The sequence below is a fragment of the Thunnus maccoyii genome, chromosome 6 (genome assembly GCF_910596095.1).
Source record: "Thunnus maccoyii chromosome 6, fThuMac1.1, whole genome shotgun sequence".
NCBI classification, from domain to species: Eukaryota; Metazoa; Chordata; class Actinopteri; order Scombriformes; family Scombridae; genus Thunnus; species Thunnus maccoyii.
In genome coordinates, this window is record NC_056538.1 from 14038560 (window position 1) to 14055633 (window position 17074).

General features: G+C 41.2%; 3 protein-coding genes across 6 annotated transcripts in view; 2 read left to right on the plus strand and 1 right to left on the minus strand.

Annotated features, from left to right (window-relative positions):
* The window catches only part of trip12 (thyroid hormone receptor interactor 12), a 45924-nt gene extending 30860 nt beyond the window's left edge, over positions 1-15064 (minus strand). The window contains exons 1-2 of the mRNA XM_042414610.1: positions 14966-15064; positions 14155-14235 (exon numbers count right to left, since the gene is read on the minus strand). The gene's annotated coding sequence lies outside the window, so the exon portion shown is untranslated. The remainder of the gene's footprint in view (positions 1-14154; positions 14236-14965) is intronic.
* On the plus strand, positions 11-12954 carry zbtb38 (zinc finger and BTB domain containing 38). 4 transcript variants are annotated; one of them, XM_042414618.1, is made up of 3 exons: positions 11-444; positions 1048-1337; positions 8592-12954. In XM_042414618.1, exon 3 carries the CDS (start codon positions 8592-8594, stop codon positions 12294-12296), a length of 3705 nt encoding a protein of 1234 aa, XP_042270552.1. In that variant the 5' UTR covers positions 11-444; positions 1048-1337; the 3' UTR covers positions 12297-12954. The 4 variants fall into 4 exon arrangements, with proteins under 4 accessions (XP_042270552.1, XP_042270554.1, XP_042270553.1 ...); XM_042414619.1 differs by lacking the exon at positions 11-444 and adding an exon at positions 451-778; XM_042414620.1 differs by lacking the exon at positions 1048-1337.
* An 87-nt stretch (positions 15065-15151) lies between the features above and the next one.
* The window catches only part of rasa2 (RAS p21 protein activator 2), a 28537-nt gene continuing 26614 nt past the window's right edge, over positions 15152-17074 (plus strand). Inside the window, exon 1 of the mRNA XM_042414622.1 lies at positions 15152-15228. Coding sequence (XP_042270556.1) covers positions 15171-15228 — 58 coding nt within the window. The 5' untranslated portion in view covers positions 15152-15170. The remainder of the gene's footprint in view (positions 15229-17074) is intronic.

The window sequence follows — 17074 nt, forward strand, 5'->3', positions numbered from 1 at the left end:
CTTCAACAACTGGAGTGTTGCTGACATCATATCAAGGTCAATGGTCATTTTCACCATATACTTCCTGTTTACATTTGCCAGTGAATTGTTCTTGCGCCCTCTGCTGAAGACCCTCGACACTCAGCGCTGCCTCAGCCCTACAGCCAGCCCAGTTACTATGACAGTCTGTGCTTTGTTCGCTTTTGCAGCCAGCAGAGGGAGCAACATGGCAATGAAAACTAGAGTCAGATGATGGGAGGAGGAGGAGGATCAAGCAAATAAACCCTTGGGTAACGTGTGCAAAACAAGTGCTGTAATTCTGGTTACCATGACCAGGCCTTAAGACCACAACACACTTATTCTGGAGTATTGTGATTGTACAAATACGTCTTTAAGGGCATCTGCCACACGGGTCTTACCTCACCTGAAACCTGTACAAGCAAGCTACAGTAACATAAGACAAAGGTATGCACTGTTTTTTCTGTTTCTAAAAAGGTACCTTAGTGGATCACAGACAACATATGGTACAATAAATGTAAACAAAAGCAGCTATATACCATAGTAATGTCCTTGTTTCTTTTATAGCTGCTGTCGCAAAAAGAACTGCAACACAGACACATAAAACATAAAGCATTCCATTGTCCTGTGTTAACAACAAGAAAAAGATGTTTGACAGCACATGTTAAAATGCCGCCATTTTCCATAAGCAATAAGACTCCCCTTAAAATTAAATATTCTTCTGCTCAAAGGATAGCTGGGTGTTTGAGTGATCTGACATGACCGCATGCAGCCCTGACTGGTAGGTACTATTGCCTATTATTAGCCTCTGAACACTGGATACCGCCTTCTCAGCTGAGTCTGGTTGAGGAGGAAAAATATTCATTACGTAACAATAAAGGATCTGTCTCCCAGACCCACTTCCTGAATACCACAGCAGCAACTAGGCCTCAAACTGAGGCAGAGCGGAAGCCTCATCCATTTATTTGTTGGAGCAGTGTAGAGCAGTGCCGGTTGTTTTCTGCTTATCCCTTGCCTCCACACATTCACCACGCCACCCCTCCTTCTCAGCTCCTCTTTGTGGGTCAGTGATGCAGCGGGAGTGACGCAGCAGTGGCAGCAGCCTCCAGAAGGCAACTATACACAGCAATAAGAGGAACAGGGAACTTTTGCCAGAACTATAGTCCACAGACAGCTACCAGACAACTGTGAAGAGGGAAGATGGTAAAGGCCTAATCTAGGCCAAAAGGGAGAACGGGAGCCGGGTAGTCACTCTGCTTTCCTCCTCCAAACAAACACCAGAGAGACTTCCACAGCGGCAGAGACAGGCCCAGCAAGACCTTCCGCACAGACACATTTTGGTAGGCAACTCAAAGTATGAGTGCTTGTTATGGTAGCAACATAAAAGCTACTAGGGATGAGTGTCATTGTATGCTAAGAGTGTGAATGCTTTGAGAATGAGGATGAGGCCTACTCAGCCTTGTACTGCTGTTTTGCCTCCCTGCAGATCAGCGTCCCCACAGGCTGCAGCTGAGTATCAGACACACAGAGGCTTGTATACTTTGTCCTGTGGTTTTGGACTCATCCTAGCTGTGGTACTAAGTGTAGGTGACAAAGTGCTGCTTACATAATACTTGATAGGCTCCACTGAATAAAATAAGAAATCCGCAATGGTATGAAGTGGTATACAGACTAATATCAACTTTCAGTCCGAGCAATGGATTTTACTTTCATTTGCAGTTTTGATTCCAATTTAGCTTCAGATCATTTTTGTATGTGAATTTTTTTAAACTTAACAGTTTCTCCATTCTTTAATCAATCTAAATATCAATTCCCAGTCCTTTAAAATATCCTTATAAATATAAAGTATGCCAATTATGAAAAAAGATTAATGACAGCCTAGGCAGTTAAATGGCACAATGGTTAAAATGGTTTTAATAACATTTAAGACTTAAAAAAAAGATTAAAAAGCATTATTTTATTGATTTACCAGATGCATTTCAGCCTACAGCCATCCATCAGGTATACAGCACATACTGTACATATACATAAGAGATTTTTTTTTATGTTGGAAGACAAAACCTGCATTCACTTCATGTCGTTGGCACTGAAGTTACTGAGGAAGACTTGAGATGAGGAGACAAAAAAGCTAAAAAAAACAAACCAAACTGTTATTTTGCTTTAAAAAGGCACTGCTCTTCCTGACCTAAATACTTAAGTCACCGCAAAGTGCTGTACGATGCAGTTGAATGGTGGCTACAAGAACACCCCAAATAAGTCAAGGAAAGACCTCCGACTTCTCTCTTTCAATATAAGGCCAATATTTTTTGTCCAAAAGAAGTTAGGATCTTAAAAGTCATTTTCATTTCTTCTAATGTGTGTCTCTGCAGTGAATTTGAAAACTAGAGTTCCATGAAGTTGATATTTTTGACTGACAGGAGTCTTAGTAAATCAGTCAGCTGGTCAGTGGTTGCTGCACTTCAGCCAGGCTCCCCCCTTGTTCTCCACATTTAGCTGTTAGCACTTAGCTGTTCTGGCTCCAGTTATAGAAGGTATGCACTGAAGTCATAGAAGACACCACCACTGAGTGGCCAAACACACCAACAGGTGGCTGCTATGAATGGACAGAGCTGCAATACCAAGAGGAAAAATATCTTGAAAAGGTAAAGGCCATCAAAAGATCAAGAATGATCTGTATGATGTAAGGGACACTCAGTGGTGTGTGGGTGTTGATATTGAGGCTTCTGACACATATGTGTACGTATTTATATGTAACTCAACACCTTGTCACAAACAAAATATGAATGGATGTAGACACACAGTCCCATTTTACAGCAGGATTTCTCAGGCCTAATCAACTATGAGGACATCAAAGGATCTCCTTGCTGTCTGTGGGCAAGTTTGTAAAAATAGTTTCATTCAGAAAAACATGAGCTTGACACGTACCCTTAGAGAGTACCACTTCATGTTGCTTCTCATCTCTTTAACCTCTGTTAACCCTTAAGCTATCTCTGAATTTGTTTTTACAGTTGATTGTTCATGTAAATGCGTTATGGCAGGTGCTGAATGTTGAGTGTTTGCCACACCCAGCAACCAATAAATACAACACCAGAGTATCCTTCAAAAACAGGCGTGAAACCACAGATTTTGAATCCATTTTTCTTTAAGTGGACTATGTTCCTCACATTTAAATATTGTGTCTAATGTTGGTGCAAGTGCTCCTCATTTCCATTTCTGAAACGGGATTTTATACCTTTCAATATGGGAATAATGGATATGCTGTATTTGATGCAATAAATGTGTGCAACATAACCTTCTTGGCATTTATTAATACATTGTTGATGTAATACTGCAATTACTGTAGTACAACATTATGATTTTCTTGTTCCAAATTGCTTAACCTAGTGGATGCTTTTACTGTTTCTTAAATGCAGCATTTACATGTATAAACCTTGAAAAAGGCTGAAACACTATGGAAAAATCAATAAAATAAAACTATAAAACTAATAAATATTTTCTCCCAAAATTGTGCCTCATTAAACTGCAAGTACTAAAGCGCTAAAGAGCACCTTTTGGGTACCTTTACTTTATAGTCTTTTTTTTGTTTGTTTATCCCGACTCTGTGGAAAAGTTTATATTATATCTCTGAGAGGAATTTTGGCTGTTGCACGTAAAAATTTTGTGTGCAGTTTTTAAAAGCCTTGAAGGCCCAATTCATCATCCTTATGTAAACAAAAAGGTAGCACCATCACCAAACCCCTCAACAAAGGATTGGAACCTGATCCACTCTCAAATGGATTGACAGTTATTTTAATACAGATAACAACTAAATCTAAGTTTTTAATGTTTTCTTTTGCTTTTACAAGTTTGTTTACATCAGTAATTTACACAGCAGCAAAGCAGGTCAATATCTATAAAACCTGTCACTTATGAACATGAATATACACTATCTATAACTTATGTAGTCAGAAAAAGGTCAGTAAAGAGTTATGATTAACTCCTTGACAAGCTGATACACCAGCTGCTATTTGGGCTAATGTTGTGGTCTTCAAGGAAGAAGGTCTTACTGTCAGCACCAAAAATAGAAGACTGAGCTTTTGTTTACTTGTGTTTTCATGAAACCACAATAACGTGTTTTACTCAACACAGAAAAGGGAAGGGGTCAATACAACAGCTTTGATTCTTGGTGATTATCGAGCGTAAGAGACGAAAGCACAAACGAATAGCACATTTCCTTCCTTCCGCGCGATGAGTGAGTGCATACATAATGATATGGCACCTGCTACTTTCTCATGTGAAATCAACAGGACATAAAATGAAACGGCTTTGAAACTAGTTCAAAGCAGGTCATGGCCAGCATGAGCTGAAGACCTACACAGTCATATGACCCTCCACTCAGTTGTGTAAATAAAAGAGCTGCTTCCGTCCTCAGAGGCTTGCGAGAGGCTCAGAGTGCCATGCCGGGTTCAGCTTCCTCCCCTCCCCCTCGTCTGCAGTGCTGACGCATCTGCTGCTTTTGCATCAATCAGCAGCCTCTATATAGGTATACCCAGAGTCCCCGCTGATAGCAGGAATCGCTTTTTCCCCTCAGCCTTGCATTCAGTTTGCATGCTGCAATACTGTGAAAAAGCATTGATGAATATCTGTCCTTTTATTGCTGTAATACACAACAGGACAGTAGTCACTGCTATCTCTCGTGTTCTGCATTACCTAACCACAGTGACTGCGTAAGCGCGGACGAAAGGGCTTTGCTGTAATATATTGCTGCACAGACTGAGACTGTGCACAAGCATGAAACAGATGGTGTGGCGTTATGCATTCAAGGTGCATCTTGTTTCTATGAGAGATCGTTTTGTTTCATGCAAAAGACGGGGTTTTTTTTGGTCAACATCGAGATGCATCGGGATCTGGCTGGTGTGGTTCTGGGGAGATTTAATACGGCATTTATGTACACAGAGCAGAGGACTCCTGCTACCAGCAATGCAGCTGAGCGTTTTCTCTGGCTGTTGCATGGAGTACAGAGCTGGTGCGTGATGTAGCACTCAGCATCTCTCCGCTCTCCCTTCAGCCCTCTGCCATGCTTAATAAAAGTTGCCGTTTCCTGCTCAGTGGCTCCAGAGCGAACGCTTCAATTGCCCAGCTAGCACAAAGGCAGAGCCACTCTCCAGTCTAGATACATGCTGTATAAACTGTGAGTCCTTCTTATAGCTGTAGCAGAGCAGAAGAGGTACAGCCAGAGGAGGGCAGGGCAGATCTAGCCCAGGACCTGGGCTGCATGGATAGAGGCGAAGGACGTTGGAGCTGGATGTCATCTGCACACAGAGAGGGAGGGAGAGGAAGAAAGACGTCAGAAAAAGCTCTGCTTCTGTCAACACCACTGATCAGCGACCATCATAGAAGAAAAAACTACTTTCGCCTTGCTCTGATGAAACTGTTTCTCATGTATAGTAGTGCATATTGAGGGTTGTAGAAAAGGGATACTGCATGACACTGTTTCCTGTTCGCCTGCATCATTTTCTCTGATATTCTAAGGTATGTTTTGCATGGTTTCCCTCAATTTACAACCTGTTTTTTTTTGCGGAAGTACGCTTTGCAGAGATGCGTGAAGTGGCTTTTGCTTTGACATTTCGTTCTTTGTTTGACAAGACTGTCTGTATACTATACTGTCATTTCTTGGTTTGTGGTTTGGTATGAGGGGATTTTATTTACAGACTTAAAAGATTTCACATGAGCTTTCAAGGTAAAGTTAGGTTGGGTGTGGCAAAATCATAAGCACTGATGACAAATTCAAAATTTCCGCTCAGCATGTGGTGCCAATAAACCACAACAATTGGTAGAATTGTGAAATGATTGTGAGATGTCAAGATGAAACTGTTTCTATAAACAGCAGAAACACTGAAATTAGTACTAAAGCCATGGTACGTCACTTGCTGTTTTGAGATGAGAAAGTCCTTTGGGTAGCATCTCTGCTGCAGACAAAGACACTCAGACCACAACACATACACAAAGTTTATTCAAGACAAAGGCAAACCTCAATTGCTCTGTAAGCTGCTGTGTGTTGCAGGTTCTCAGAAAGGGCAGGATGTTTGTGGGAGAAAGGCGACCGAATAACTGGACAGCTAATACAGTCACTTGCCATCCAGCTGAATCCCAATAAATGCTGCGCCATAGCATGTTGCCATGACAACGGAGGCCTGTATGAGAAAGGAGGCAGGAGGCTGGTTGCATTTACAGCAATATAAGAGCCTTTACAGAACGGCGGCCATATTGTATTTGTCGCACACAACACAAAATCGGAAATGAATGAAAAAACAAATTAAATGATACAACTAAAAAATTACCTGAACCTCATTTCAGTAGACAAAAAATACAGTAATTTTATTACATTTAGAATACTGTTTTTAAAACCAGGTTGCAGCTGATGTGTAATGTCCAGGATAAAGTTTTGCAAAACACGAAACAAAATTAGATATGACATTGAACTGGCATTAATTTAATATGAGTTGACACCATATTTACAATATAATTTGCACAGTTCAATCAGGATATGGATCACGACAAACTAAGCCTCCTGTTTTCAACTGCACACAAGAGAGAGAGATACTAAGTATAGAAGCGTCGCCTCCAGAGTAGCAGTTGCCACGATCTCACGCTGATTTGCACAGTCACAGTATGACTAACACTGCAAACGTAAACAAAAGATGATAAAAATAACAATAATGTAAAGCAGGAACTTCTGTGTGAGCTTCAGCTGGATATTTAAATAACGTTGATTCTGGTGTGATGATTCATCACTTAGAAGAGCAGCAAGTGTGTTTTAGCAGGTGCAGTCAGCAGTCTGCGTGAGACGTGCCAAGTGTTTCAGTGCAGACTGACTCAGACATGAGTGGGCCACAGTATGAACGCCATGCTGTTTGATACATCCTCTTCCAAACTGACGATGAATGAAATAACTCGCTCTAAAAGTTACAGATTGCGGATCATTTCAGTTCACTGTAACAATCGAGATAATCCACAAATGCTGCTTCATCAATATAGAAAAACTATGCCAAGAAATCTGTTTTGCCTTTATAAACAATGCAGCCGTGTGTTCAAGTGAGCAACAGGAAGACGCGTATCCTTAATATATAGTATTACAATAATATTAGCAAATTAACTCCTTTGAAAAAGCAAAAGCATATCAATATTTCTACTTTTCACAGCAATGACTATTGTACGTATGTGCTACATTAAATTATCTCAATGTTCCTCTCTTGCTGCCACCCCTCTCATGAGGCGTTCATTAACGGTTTCCTGTAGTTAGTTGACAACAATATGTGAGACAAGTGAAAGGATGCTTCCACCGCCGACTAACAGAGACAACTGAAGCAGAGAGTATGCAACCACCAGTGCATAACTGTCTGCATGTTATTTTCATATTGACAAAAATAAGACTGTCATCATGACAACTGTACAAACAGACCTAGTGCAGAGCTGTAGGTGGCACACTGAATGAATTACTGCCCAAACTGAATTATCAGTAGGAATAATGGAAAAAAAAGCTATGACAAATGAGTCATATCACATTTTAGCAGGTGCAGGACAAGACCTCCCTTGTATTTAGAGTACTGCTGGGTTTTTTTTTTTAAAGATTAGAGTCTAACCAACCTGAACGTACTTAGGTTGTTTATGACACAGAATTGTATATATGGAAATGGCAGAAAATGGCGGCAAATATTTGGTCAAAAATCTTATATATATAAATTTATTATATCTATATCTATATATATATATTTTTCATTAATATTATAAATTTAGTCTGACCTTTTGACTTAAATCTATTATTCAATATTTTTAAGAGGCAGCAAGGGACACCTTCCCCTGGGTCTTTTATAATGCTACCTGTTGACCACTAAGCAGCTCCCTCGCAGCATGTTGACAGTTTTAATGTCCGTTCTGCTTCCCTTTTCACAAATTTCCTGACAGCTGGGATTTAAACCCATTCCTCAATGCAATCATAGCCCAACATCTTAGCACTGACAACTGATTAACAACTGTTATTGAAATATCAACAGAAAGGTATTTTCATTGCAATATTTCATCAGTGAGGTCTGTCTGAGATAAACTTTTAAATATGTCTAATTTAGCCTTTGTTTATATCCCACTGACATGTAACATCTCTTCTACATAATAAAACCAGATAAGACAGCTTCATCAAATTTATAGTACTACTACGGAAAGAAACAAGAATTGGAAAAGGGGAGAACAAAATGCCAGAAATCACTTTTGAAAAAGAGGATAGTGGCACAAGCCTTCATACATTTCTCTTAAACTCTTTGACTTAAACTCAATACTACTTTATGTTTCAAACCTTATAAAGGTATTTGATGAAACACGACGGAGATCATGATCGCTTTTTTCTTACCAATCTACATCAGGTCTACATGACTCACCAGAACCGTTGCCACTGGAACTTATCTGTCAGGACATTACTGCCATCTAGTGTTCAAACACTAAAAGAGCCAAATTATTTTCAAATATGGAAAGTGCACCTTCTGTACCTTCTGAATTTCTATAACAATACTTTCACTTTTGTAAAACTCTGATGTAATAAATTCTTCTGTTTTTGTCTTTAGATGACTGTGGTGTCTCCCTGCACTCAGAACCTGATGGATAGTTCTCACCCTCACACCGTGCTAAGCAAGCTCAATGAGCAGCGCTCACAAGGCCTTTTCTGCGATGTAACCATTGTGGTGGAGGATGTTAAGTTTCGGGCCCACAAGAACATCCTGGCAGCCTGCAGTGGTTACTTCAGAAGTGCTCTGACAACTCCTGAGACATGGAGCTCCAGTCAAGTGCTGGAGTTGATGGACCTGAAGTCTGAGGTGTTCGCTAGTATCCTCAACTTTATCTACTGCTCGAAGGTGACATCACCTGCTGCAAAGGACACAGGGGGCCTAGTGGCAGCGGGAAAAAGACTTGGTATTCCTTTCTTGGAGAAGCTTGCAGAACAAGAGAAACTAGACTCAGGCATAACTCAAAACCTACCCGAATATGTTAATTCCACAGACTCCAGCGCAGCCCCAGTGCCTACAAAAACAAAGAAGGAAGCCCCCAGGCCCGAGGAGATAGACAGTGCCAGAGGGCCACGCATCACCAATGCCTTCTCCATCAATGAAGTGTGCCCTGGGAACAATCCTTTCACCCCTCTGGTTCAAACCAATGGTGAGAGGCAGTCACCAGATGTGGGGCAGCTCCCAGCAAGTTGCCCTACAACCTCCTGCCTCAACGGGAACAATGAGACCACCCAGGCCCTCTCAGAGCACTCATATGCAGTAAGCCAAGCCACTGAAGAAAAAGATAACAGTCAGTGGGACAACAAGAAAGTCTGTAAGCCAGCAATATCACAGCCAAAGCAACTCATGTACCGGAATGCAGGCCCGCTTAAAAAGCGCCACAGGCTGAGAGGCACTTTGTGTAGAAATATACTTCCAGCACCAGCTGAACCACACACAGATAAACCAAATACTGTCACCCCCATATTAGCTGATGGTGCAACGGCAGCACCTGTTGCAGTCATGACACCACCTCCACTTTTTTCAGAGGCAGAAACAGACAAGCGTATAGACACAGTGCTTCCAGTGGCAACTGACAATGTCCAAATGGACTTAGATCCACCAACTCTTTCTCCTCACACAGAGGACAGCATCTCAATCTATGGATGTGACCACTGTCCAGAGATATTCACAAATAAAGCTCTTCTCACCATTCACTCAGAGGTGCATAAAAAGCGCTTTGTTAGTCATTTGTTTTGCAAGTTTTGTCACAGAAAGTTCATACACCTCAAACGGCTGCGCAACCACGAGCAGATCTGTCCCAAGCCTGTGAGAGGCCCACCTAAACTAGATACCAGTGACATATCAGCCAGAGAGGTGGACCTCCATTCAGGTGACACGCCGCACATGGAGAACATCATGACACAGCTTCCCTCTGCTGACCTCTCTGCCCCTTACAGTCCAGAGCCTCTTCAAATGGACCAATCAGAGCCTCCGCAGGAGGAGAAGACAATAAAGCCAGGTGGTAGTCAGAAGAGATACAACTGCAGTGTGTGTAAACGAGTGTATGTCACCCTATCCAGTCTGAAGCGGCACGAGAATGTACATTCCTGGCAGAGGGCCTATCCCTGTCATTATTGTAATAAAGTGTTTGCTTTGGCAGAGTACCGTACCAAGCATGAACTCTGGCACACAGGTGAACGCCGCTATCAGTGCATTTTCTGCCTGGAGACCTTCATGACCTACTATATCTTAAAGAACCATCAGAAGTCTTTTCATGGCATTGATCCCACACTAGCTGTGAAGAAAAAATCGGCCAATGGTGGGCTGAAAGCCAGTGTTTATCCAATCAAACTTTACAGGCTCCTGCCTATGAAGTTTAGAAAGAGAAAATACAAGACATATAGCGAGACATATTCAGAGACTGGTGAAAGAGGCGATCAAGCTCCATCAGATAGCAACTCTCCTATCCCTCCATTTGAAAAAAATGGTATGATCAGCTACCCTGACACTGTTCCATTCCCTCTGACATTCATGGCAACGACTAAGACAGTGTCCCCTGTCATGCCTCGTATCAGCTTTGACAAACCATGTGACCAAGATACTGACCAAAGTTTGAACGCTGAATTGGAAAGCTGTCACCAGAGAGGCACAAGAAAAGAGGCTGAGCATAGAGGGTCACCCTTCAACTATAACAGTACCTTCTCTCTGCAACCTGACACAGATTCTCCTGCAGGAGGTCAGAAAGATGATCCTCTCGATCTGATTAGCTCACAGCACATCAGTCATAATGTGCCATTCTTAAACTCTTTGAACACTGTTAAAAAGCTAGGTGAGTTATCAGCTTCTGCAAAAAGAGTTGAGGATATGACCAAGGAGATACTCCAGTCAAGCACTGAGAAACTAGTACTTGATAAAAAGGTGGGGGCAAAGACGGAGACGTATTTTGCCAAACCTGCATGCCCTGGTCCATCAGCGGATGGTGACACAATGCCTCTCTGCCAGATAACAGTGAAAATAGGCAATGAAGCCATCATCCGCCGCAGAATCAAAGGATCCAAGCTCTTCCCAAGAAAGAAAAGGAGAGTCAGAGAACTGAGCGAAGTGGAAAGTCAACAGTCTCCAGTACGGGACAACTCGGAGAGCCCCAGGCTCCGCCTCAGACCAGAAGTTCCTGCCGCTACAGCCCCTGAGACATATGATGATCCCAATGACTGTGACACAGCTGATAAGCTCTGGCGTCCCTACTATTCTTACAAAGCTAAAAAGAAGACAAAGAAGCTGAGATTCAAGCACAGAAAAGCTCTGTTTCACCGTTATCCTGAAACATCTGTAGACAGAGCTGCTGACAGTGAGGCCCAACTTGACAGCTGGCGGACAGAAGAGAGTATCTCAGGTGGTAGTGGAGAGTTGAAGCGTAGTCTTAGCAGGAACTGTAGCCCGAGGGCCACCTACAACTGTGACATCTGTGACAGCTCTTTTATCACAGAGACTGGTTTGAGAGCACACATTATTGGTTCCCACCCATGTTTCTGCCGGACTTGTGGTAAACAAGGTCCCCCGGGTGAGGCACCTGCCGGCAGTGATTACATCTGCAACAGCTGTATGGAGAGCGGCTCCTGCTTTGATAATACACCCCGGAGCCCCAACCCAGAGAAGAAGTATCGCTGCTCCTTCTGTCCCCAGCGTTTTCTCTACCTTGCCACCAAGAGAAGCCATGAGAAAAAACACCAGGAGACAATGGAGGAGGGATACAATTATGACAACTTCATACCATGTTCTAAATACTCAGCACACCTGAGTGAAGATGATAAACAAGACTTTATCAAAACAGAGGAAACTGACAATCAAGAGAGTACTGACATGAAAGGTGAGAAGGTGGAAGGAGGACATTTTTCCTTGGATAAAATTAAACCTAAAATTGAGGATACAACTGACTTTATGTCTTTGACTCCATACCAGGAGATGTCATTTTCCAACATTAAAAGTCCATTATCGCCCTGCAGTGACCGACTGTTCTCTCTGACACCCTCAAAGATGAAACACAAAATGGCCAAAAAACGAATCAATGCAATGCATTCTATGCATCTCACTTCAAAAAAACAAGCCTGTGACAGAGACAGCGATAGCAACAAGGACAGTTTGTCGGGGTCAAGAACAAACAGTCACAATGATCGTGAGAAGTCCTGTAAACTGTCAAGGAGAAATGACTCTGACTCTAAAGGTACCCACATTTCTATACACAAGCCAGAGAAATGGGTGTGCAAAGAGGAGCCATTCTTTTAAAGCCCCCGGAGGACGGCAGCCAGCTGTAGGCAAAAGAGAAAATGAATGAAACTTGACTTTGAGCCACTGCTTTGATTTGTAAATGTAAGAGTTGTAATGTTGTCTTTGTAGCAGAGCTCAATAAAATGTTCCTACAGGACAACAAACACTGAACACGAGGATCTTATGTCGGTTAAAGCTGTAATATCTTCCCTCCTAAACTCAACTGACTGAGTGATTTTTCACCTTTGTAGAAGATATTTTTTGGATAATATAGGACCTTCTGACACAGACTGTACTTTTTTCCATTGTCTATGCATATAAGGCAGACTCAGTGACATGACTGTAACATCAAGAAAAGAAATAAATGTTACTTCAGAGTAGTAATTCATGATTTAAAATGATGTGTAATTTCAGAACAGGGGTGGCAACACCTTCACTTTTTAATATATGTATGAGGAAAACAATATGAGTCCTGCAACTGTCACATTTCTGAGTCTTCCGTTCAGTTAACTGGACATGGTGAGTTGCACTTTATAGTTAGACTATGCTAATCTGTTGGTTAAATACTTTGATAATTCAATTAAAATTCTAAGCATCATTGTTATAATTCTAATTTCTACCACATGGCACCATTGAGGTTACAGTTAATACTTTTGTGTGTTTAATATGTATAAAACCTGTCAAACTATTTAAATAAATATTGTTGATATTCTAAACAGTTGCATCCTGTCTTCCTTTAGCCATATCTTAGCCATATCTTTAGCTAAAGATATGGTATCAACCACTGACCACTGACCAACATAACATACAGGAACACTGATACTCTGATACTGACGCCAACAGTAAGATTTTAACAGTCATATTGGTTCAAAATCTGTTCCACAGCAAACAATTTCCTAAATATAAAGCCACATGGTGGTCATCTGCTCCTTCTGGTCCTTCAGGGACCAGCAGCCTTTCTGAGAAGTTCATTCATTCAATTCTCCGCACATATCTGAATCTAGAGTTTGGCCTCAAGATATGATCTCCAGATGTTCCTGACTTCCTTTCTACTTTCTAAGACTGGGTTTTGCCAAGTAACAGGTGGATCATACTTTTTGGTACATCTCAGCAGTCTGATTATGCCATGGAGGCAACATTTTCCCTGTATCTGTATCTGCCATTTAATAAGGGATGACTACCTATTAAAGCTGTGGCTGCAACAATTCAAGTCGTGTTATTTGTACTATTTCAGATAAAAGTGGAAACATTTCATTTTTACTTTTTCTGTGAGCCGGTTATAATCTTGAGATAAGTAAAGATTAGTTGCACTAAATGTAAAGTAAAATCTTCATATTGTAATAGTATAGTGTGAAACAAACATATGTTTGCATGCAATCACTTCAGTACACAAAAGGGCACATGCTATCTATGCTGCTAATGTGCTTTCATAAAATATGAGATACAAATGTAAAATAGAAAGTATGATGACCAGCCAGTTTTACATATTTTCATTGTTGTAACACACATGTTAAAGATAGGATTCCTGGTCACAAAATAAGATTTTCCTTACATGGACTGAATGACTATATTAAAAAACATGATTTGATAAAGATATAAAATATTACATAATTCATTCAGTCAATAGCCTGAATGTGACCAAACGTTGAAGGTAGACAGTAGAGAATTGTGTGACATTTGTGTGTACAGTTAAAAAGTCACTCCATCAGCAGTCACATGCCTCTGAGTTAACGGTAAGTGTAAATTAATAACACAGAAACACATCTAGATTAGATGTTCACAGTGTCTAGGTGTTGGGGACTAGTATGTGCTAGATTTTAGCAGATGGCATTGGTATTACATAGAAACTGGTTGTAAAAGTTAATAGTTACAGTACCTGACTGCGCCTCCAGGCTCCCTGTCACTATCAGTGATGAGGATCAGGCCTGTGTTTCCACTCAAACAAAGGCAACATCACCTTGAAAGACAGAAGACAACAAAGGATGTCAATCCAGAAAAATTATATTTGGGAAACACTGTTCAAAATGACTAAAATTTAACTGATAATTTAAGCATTCATGTTCACCAGGAAAGCCTATTGTAAGTACCGTATCTTCCCATGCATAATAATACAAAAAATCTGAAACCCTGCTATGACACAATCATTATTTTATAATCATTATCTGTTCAATGAAAATGTCACTGATAAATGATACAAATGGGTATAATCTTGCTGCCAAATGCAAATATGTTGGAAATAACAACTACAATGGATGCTAACATCATTTTTAGTAGCACATCATGCTCTTTTAAACTTCTGTTTTTTTTATATAGGTTGAAATGCACTTTAAAAAGTGGATATTAGCCTGCTAACTTTTAAGAGTGCTAATAGACTAACTAGCTGTCATGTGCTTGCAAAAATTAAACATTTTGTGTGCATTTGTTTCTAATTAATCCATGCGTTTTTAGAGCGCGGTGTGTTTTTGCAGTGTGGTTCAAAAGTGAAAACGTTTTAATCAATTCTTCGTGGTTTCAGCAATCTTAAAACTGTGTGCGCCAACAAACACGGACAGGTTGAAGCGCTGGTATTTAAGATTAGCTGGCTAAAATAGCTCCACAAGTTAAATTAGGTTCTCCGCCAAGTGTTGCCGCTGTTCCGTTCTGAGCAACCCAGCAGGGAGACATTAAAGCCCGTTTAAAACTCACACCGTCTCCAGACTGAAGTGCTAGCCAGGCAAAAGGGGCTCGACTTTTGAGGAAGCTTGATCCAAACGTTTTGAGGCACCAGTGTGTACAGAGCCTGACGTGACGCGGCAGTGGGGCTGTCTTTCCTCTACTCTGCCTGCATTCATAAACGGATATGATCAACCAGCGCTGAAAGCACCGGAGCAGCGACCACAGTCAGCTCGGACCATGGCGGAAGAGGACGACGCGGGGATTCGGATTTTACAGAGCCTGCGGGGGAAAATATGTAAGTTTTGACTAGCGAGCCGATGTTTTCCGTCTCTCGCAGGAGGGGGGAGGTTGGGAGAAGAGGCGAGCGGCGACAGGGGAAGCCGGAGGGGCGCGGTGTGCTACCAACAGCCGACCGTGTGGAGGCAGAGACAGCCAGTTCATCTGGTCGGTCTGCTGGCTGTTGGTTAACGTCAACTTAGCTTAGCTTGCTAGCAGCAGCTACTAGCTGTGAGCTTTCATTCATGGAGCAGCGCTACTCGACCAACAACGAAGCTGTACGAGCAGACTGGGTGTTTTTAATTGTGTATTAGAAATGTTAACGTTTTTTAAAAAAAATCGTGGGCGTTTTGTGTATACTTCAGCTTTCCTTGTAAGCTAAGTTAACGTTGGGTGGCAAAACAGGCTAGCAGTCCATCGTCACTAACCCATTCAGGCATCTGACAGTCAAGTAGTTAATTTCAGTGACAATGTGAAGTTATCACATAGGTTAACGCGTATAAAAATCGTCTCAGGTAGCAAAACAAGAGTTTATAACGCTTCCTACTCGAGTTATTTCAGTCAGACATACCCAGCGTTAAATATAAAGCAGTATCTATATCACTGCTGTCAATCATCGCACATAATATCACACTGGTATGTTGGCTGATGGGTGAGGAAGTGACCAACCTGATGATCTGACTTCAATATCATCACATAGCTGCACAGTTTCCCTTCAGGTCTCTGAATTATAGTCTCTGACCAGCATGTGGAGGCGGCCCTCAAGATATTTTTAAATACAATTAGCCAGTATCATCACTGATTAAAGGTCACTATTGGAATATGGTTGTCTCGTTGCATCTAATGGAAACACTGGCCTAAACTCAAATACTTTACAAGCCAGTTTCCTCATCCTCATTCACAGGCTGGGTTGTGTGCCAGTGTTTTGAATGTGTAATTGGTGTTTTTTTTTGACCAATTAATTTAAATTTAAGCTGTGTAAGGCTGCTTTTCTTTCAAACATTTCATCCAGAGATTCAAAACACTTCAGCAGTACCGGTTCCTGTAATGCGCTTTTACTCAACCGATAACTGGATGTCCAAAAAGTTGCAGTTTTGTGTATTACACTGTTAAAACATATCCACTGGTCTACACCACTGTGGCAGTATCTTTCCTGTGATGGTATCACAAGTAATAGATTCTGGTTACGAATACATTTGCCATGGTGTTATTGCTTCATCTTCATCAAGATGGAAAAAAAGTAAAAGTTCTGTGTGTCAATCTTCAAGAGAAACCAGTTTAAAAATGTGCTTTTATTTTCAGTTTATATGAAAAGGGGGAAAAAGCACAAAACTTTGCACTGGGAACACATTTTATTAGTGTAAAGTGGCTGTTGACCTACTTTACACAAATTGATAAACAGATATCTTGACAAGCTAGAAGTGTTTGGCTCTGTATTTACTGTCAGGTGAATATAGGCTAAATAGTACGAAAGGCTCGTATGCATAGGCACACAATAGGAAAACAAATGTCAGTTTCACTACTATGAATTAATGAGAAAACGGTAAGCAGAACAAAATAGAGGAACTATAATGGCATGTAACTCACTTTGCAGTCTTGCGAAACTCCATTCTTCCTCGTTGACGCTTTGTCCTTTTTCCTTTAGCCTACATCAATGGAGGTGGCATTCTGTAAAGATGTATTCTTTTCTAATAAGCATGGCCAGTATATTTTTATAGATGTATTCCCTTATTTGTCACATTATTACGATAGATTTGGGGAAAACCCAATAGGCGAAATATCTAAATAGTCAGCAGTTAAATCAGATATTGTTGAAGCATACTCTCTGACCTTTAGGTCATGGTTTTCACCGGGTGATGTGCTTC

Excerpts from the sequence above, each read along its gene's own strand:
- zbtb38 (XM_042414618.1), top strand. The coding sequence starts at position 8,592 with ATGACTGTGGTGTCTCCCTGCACTCAGAACCTGATGGATAGTTCTCAC.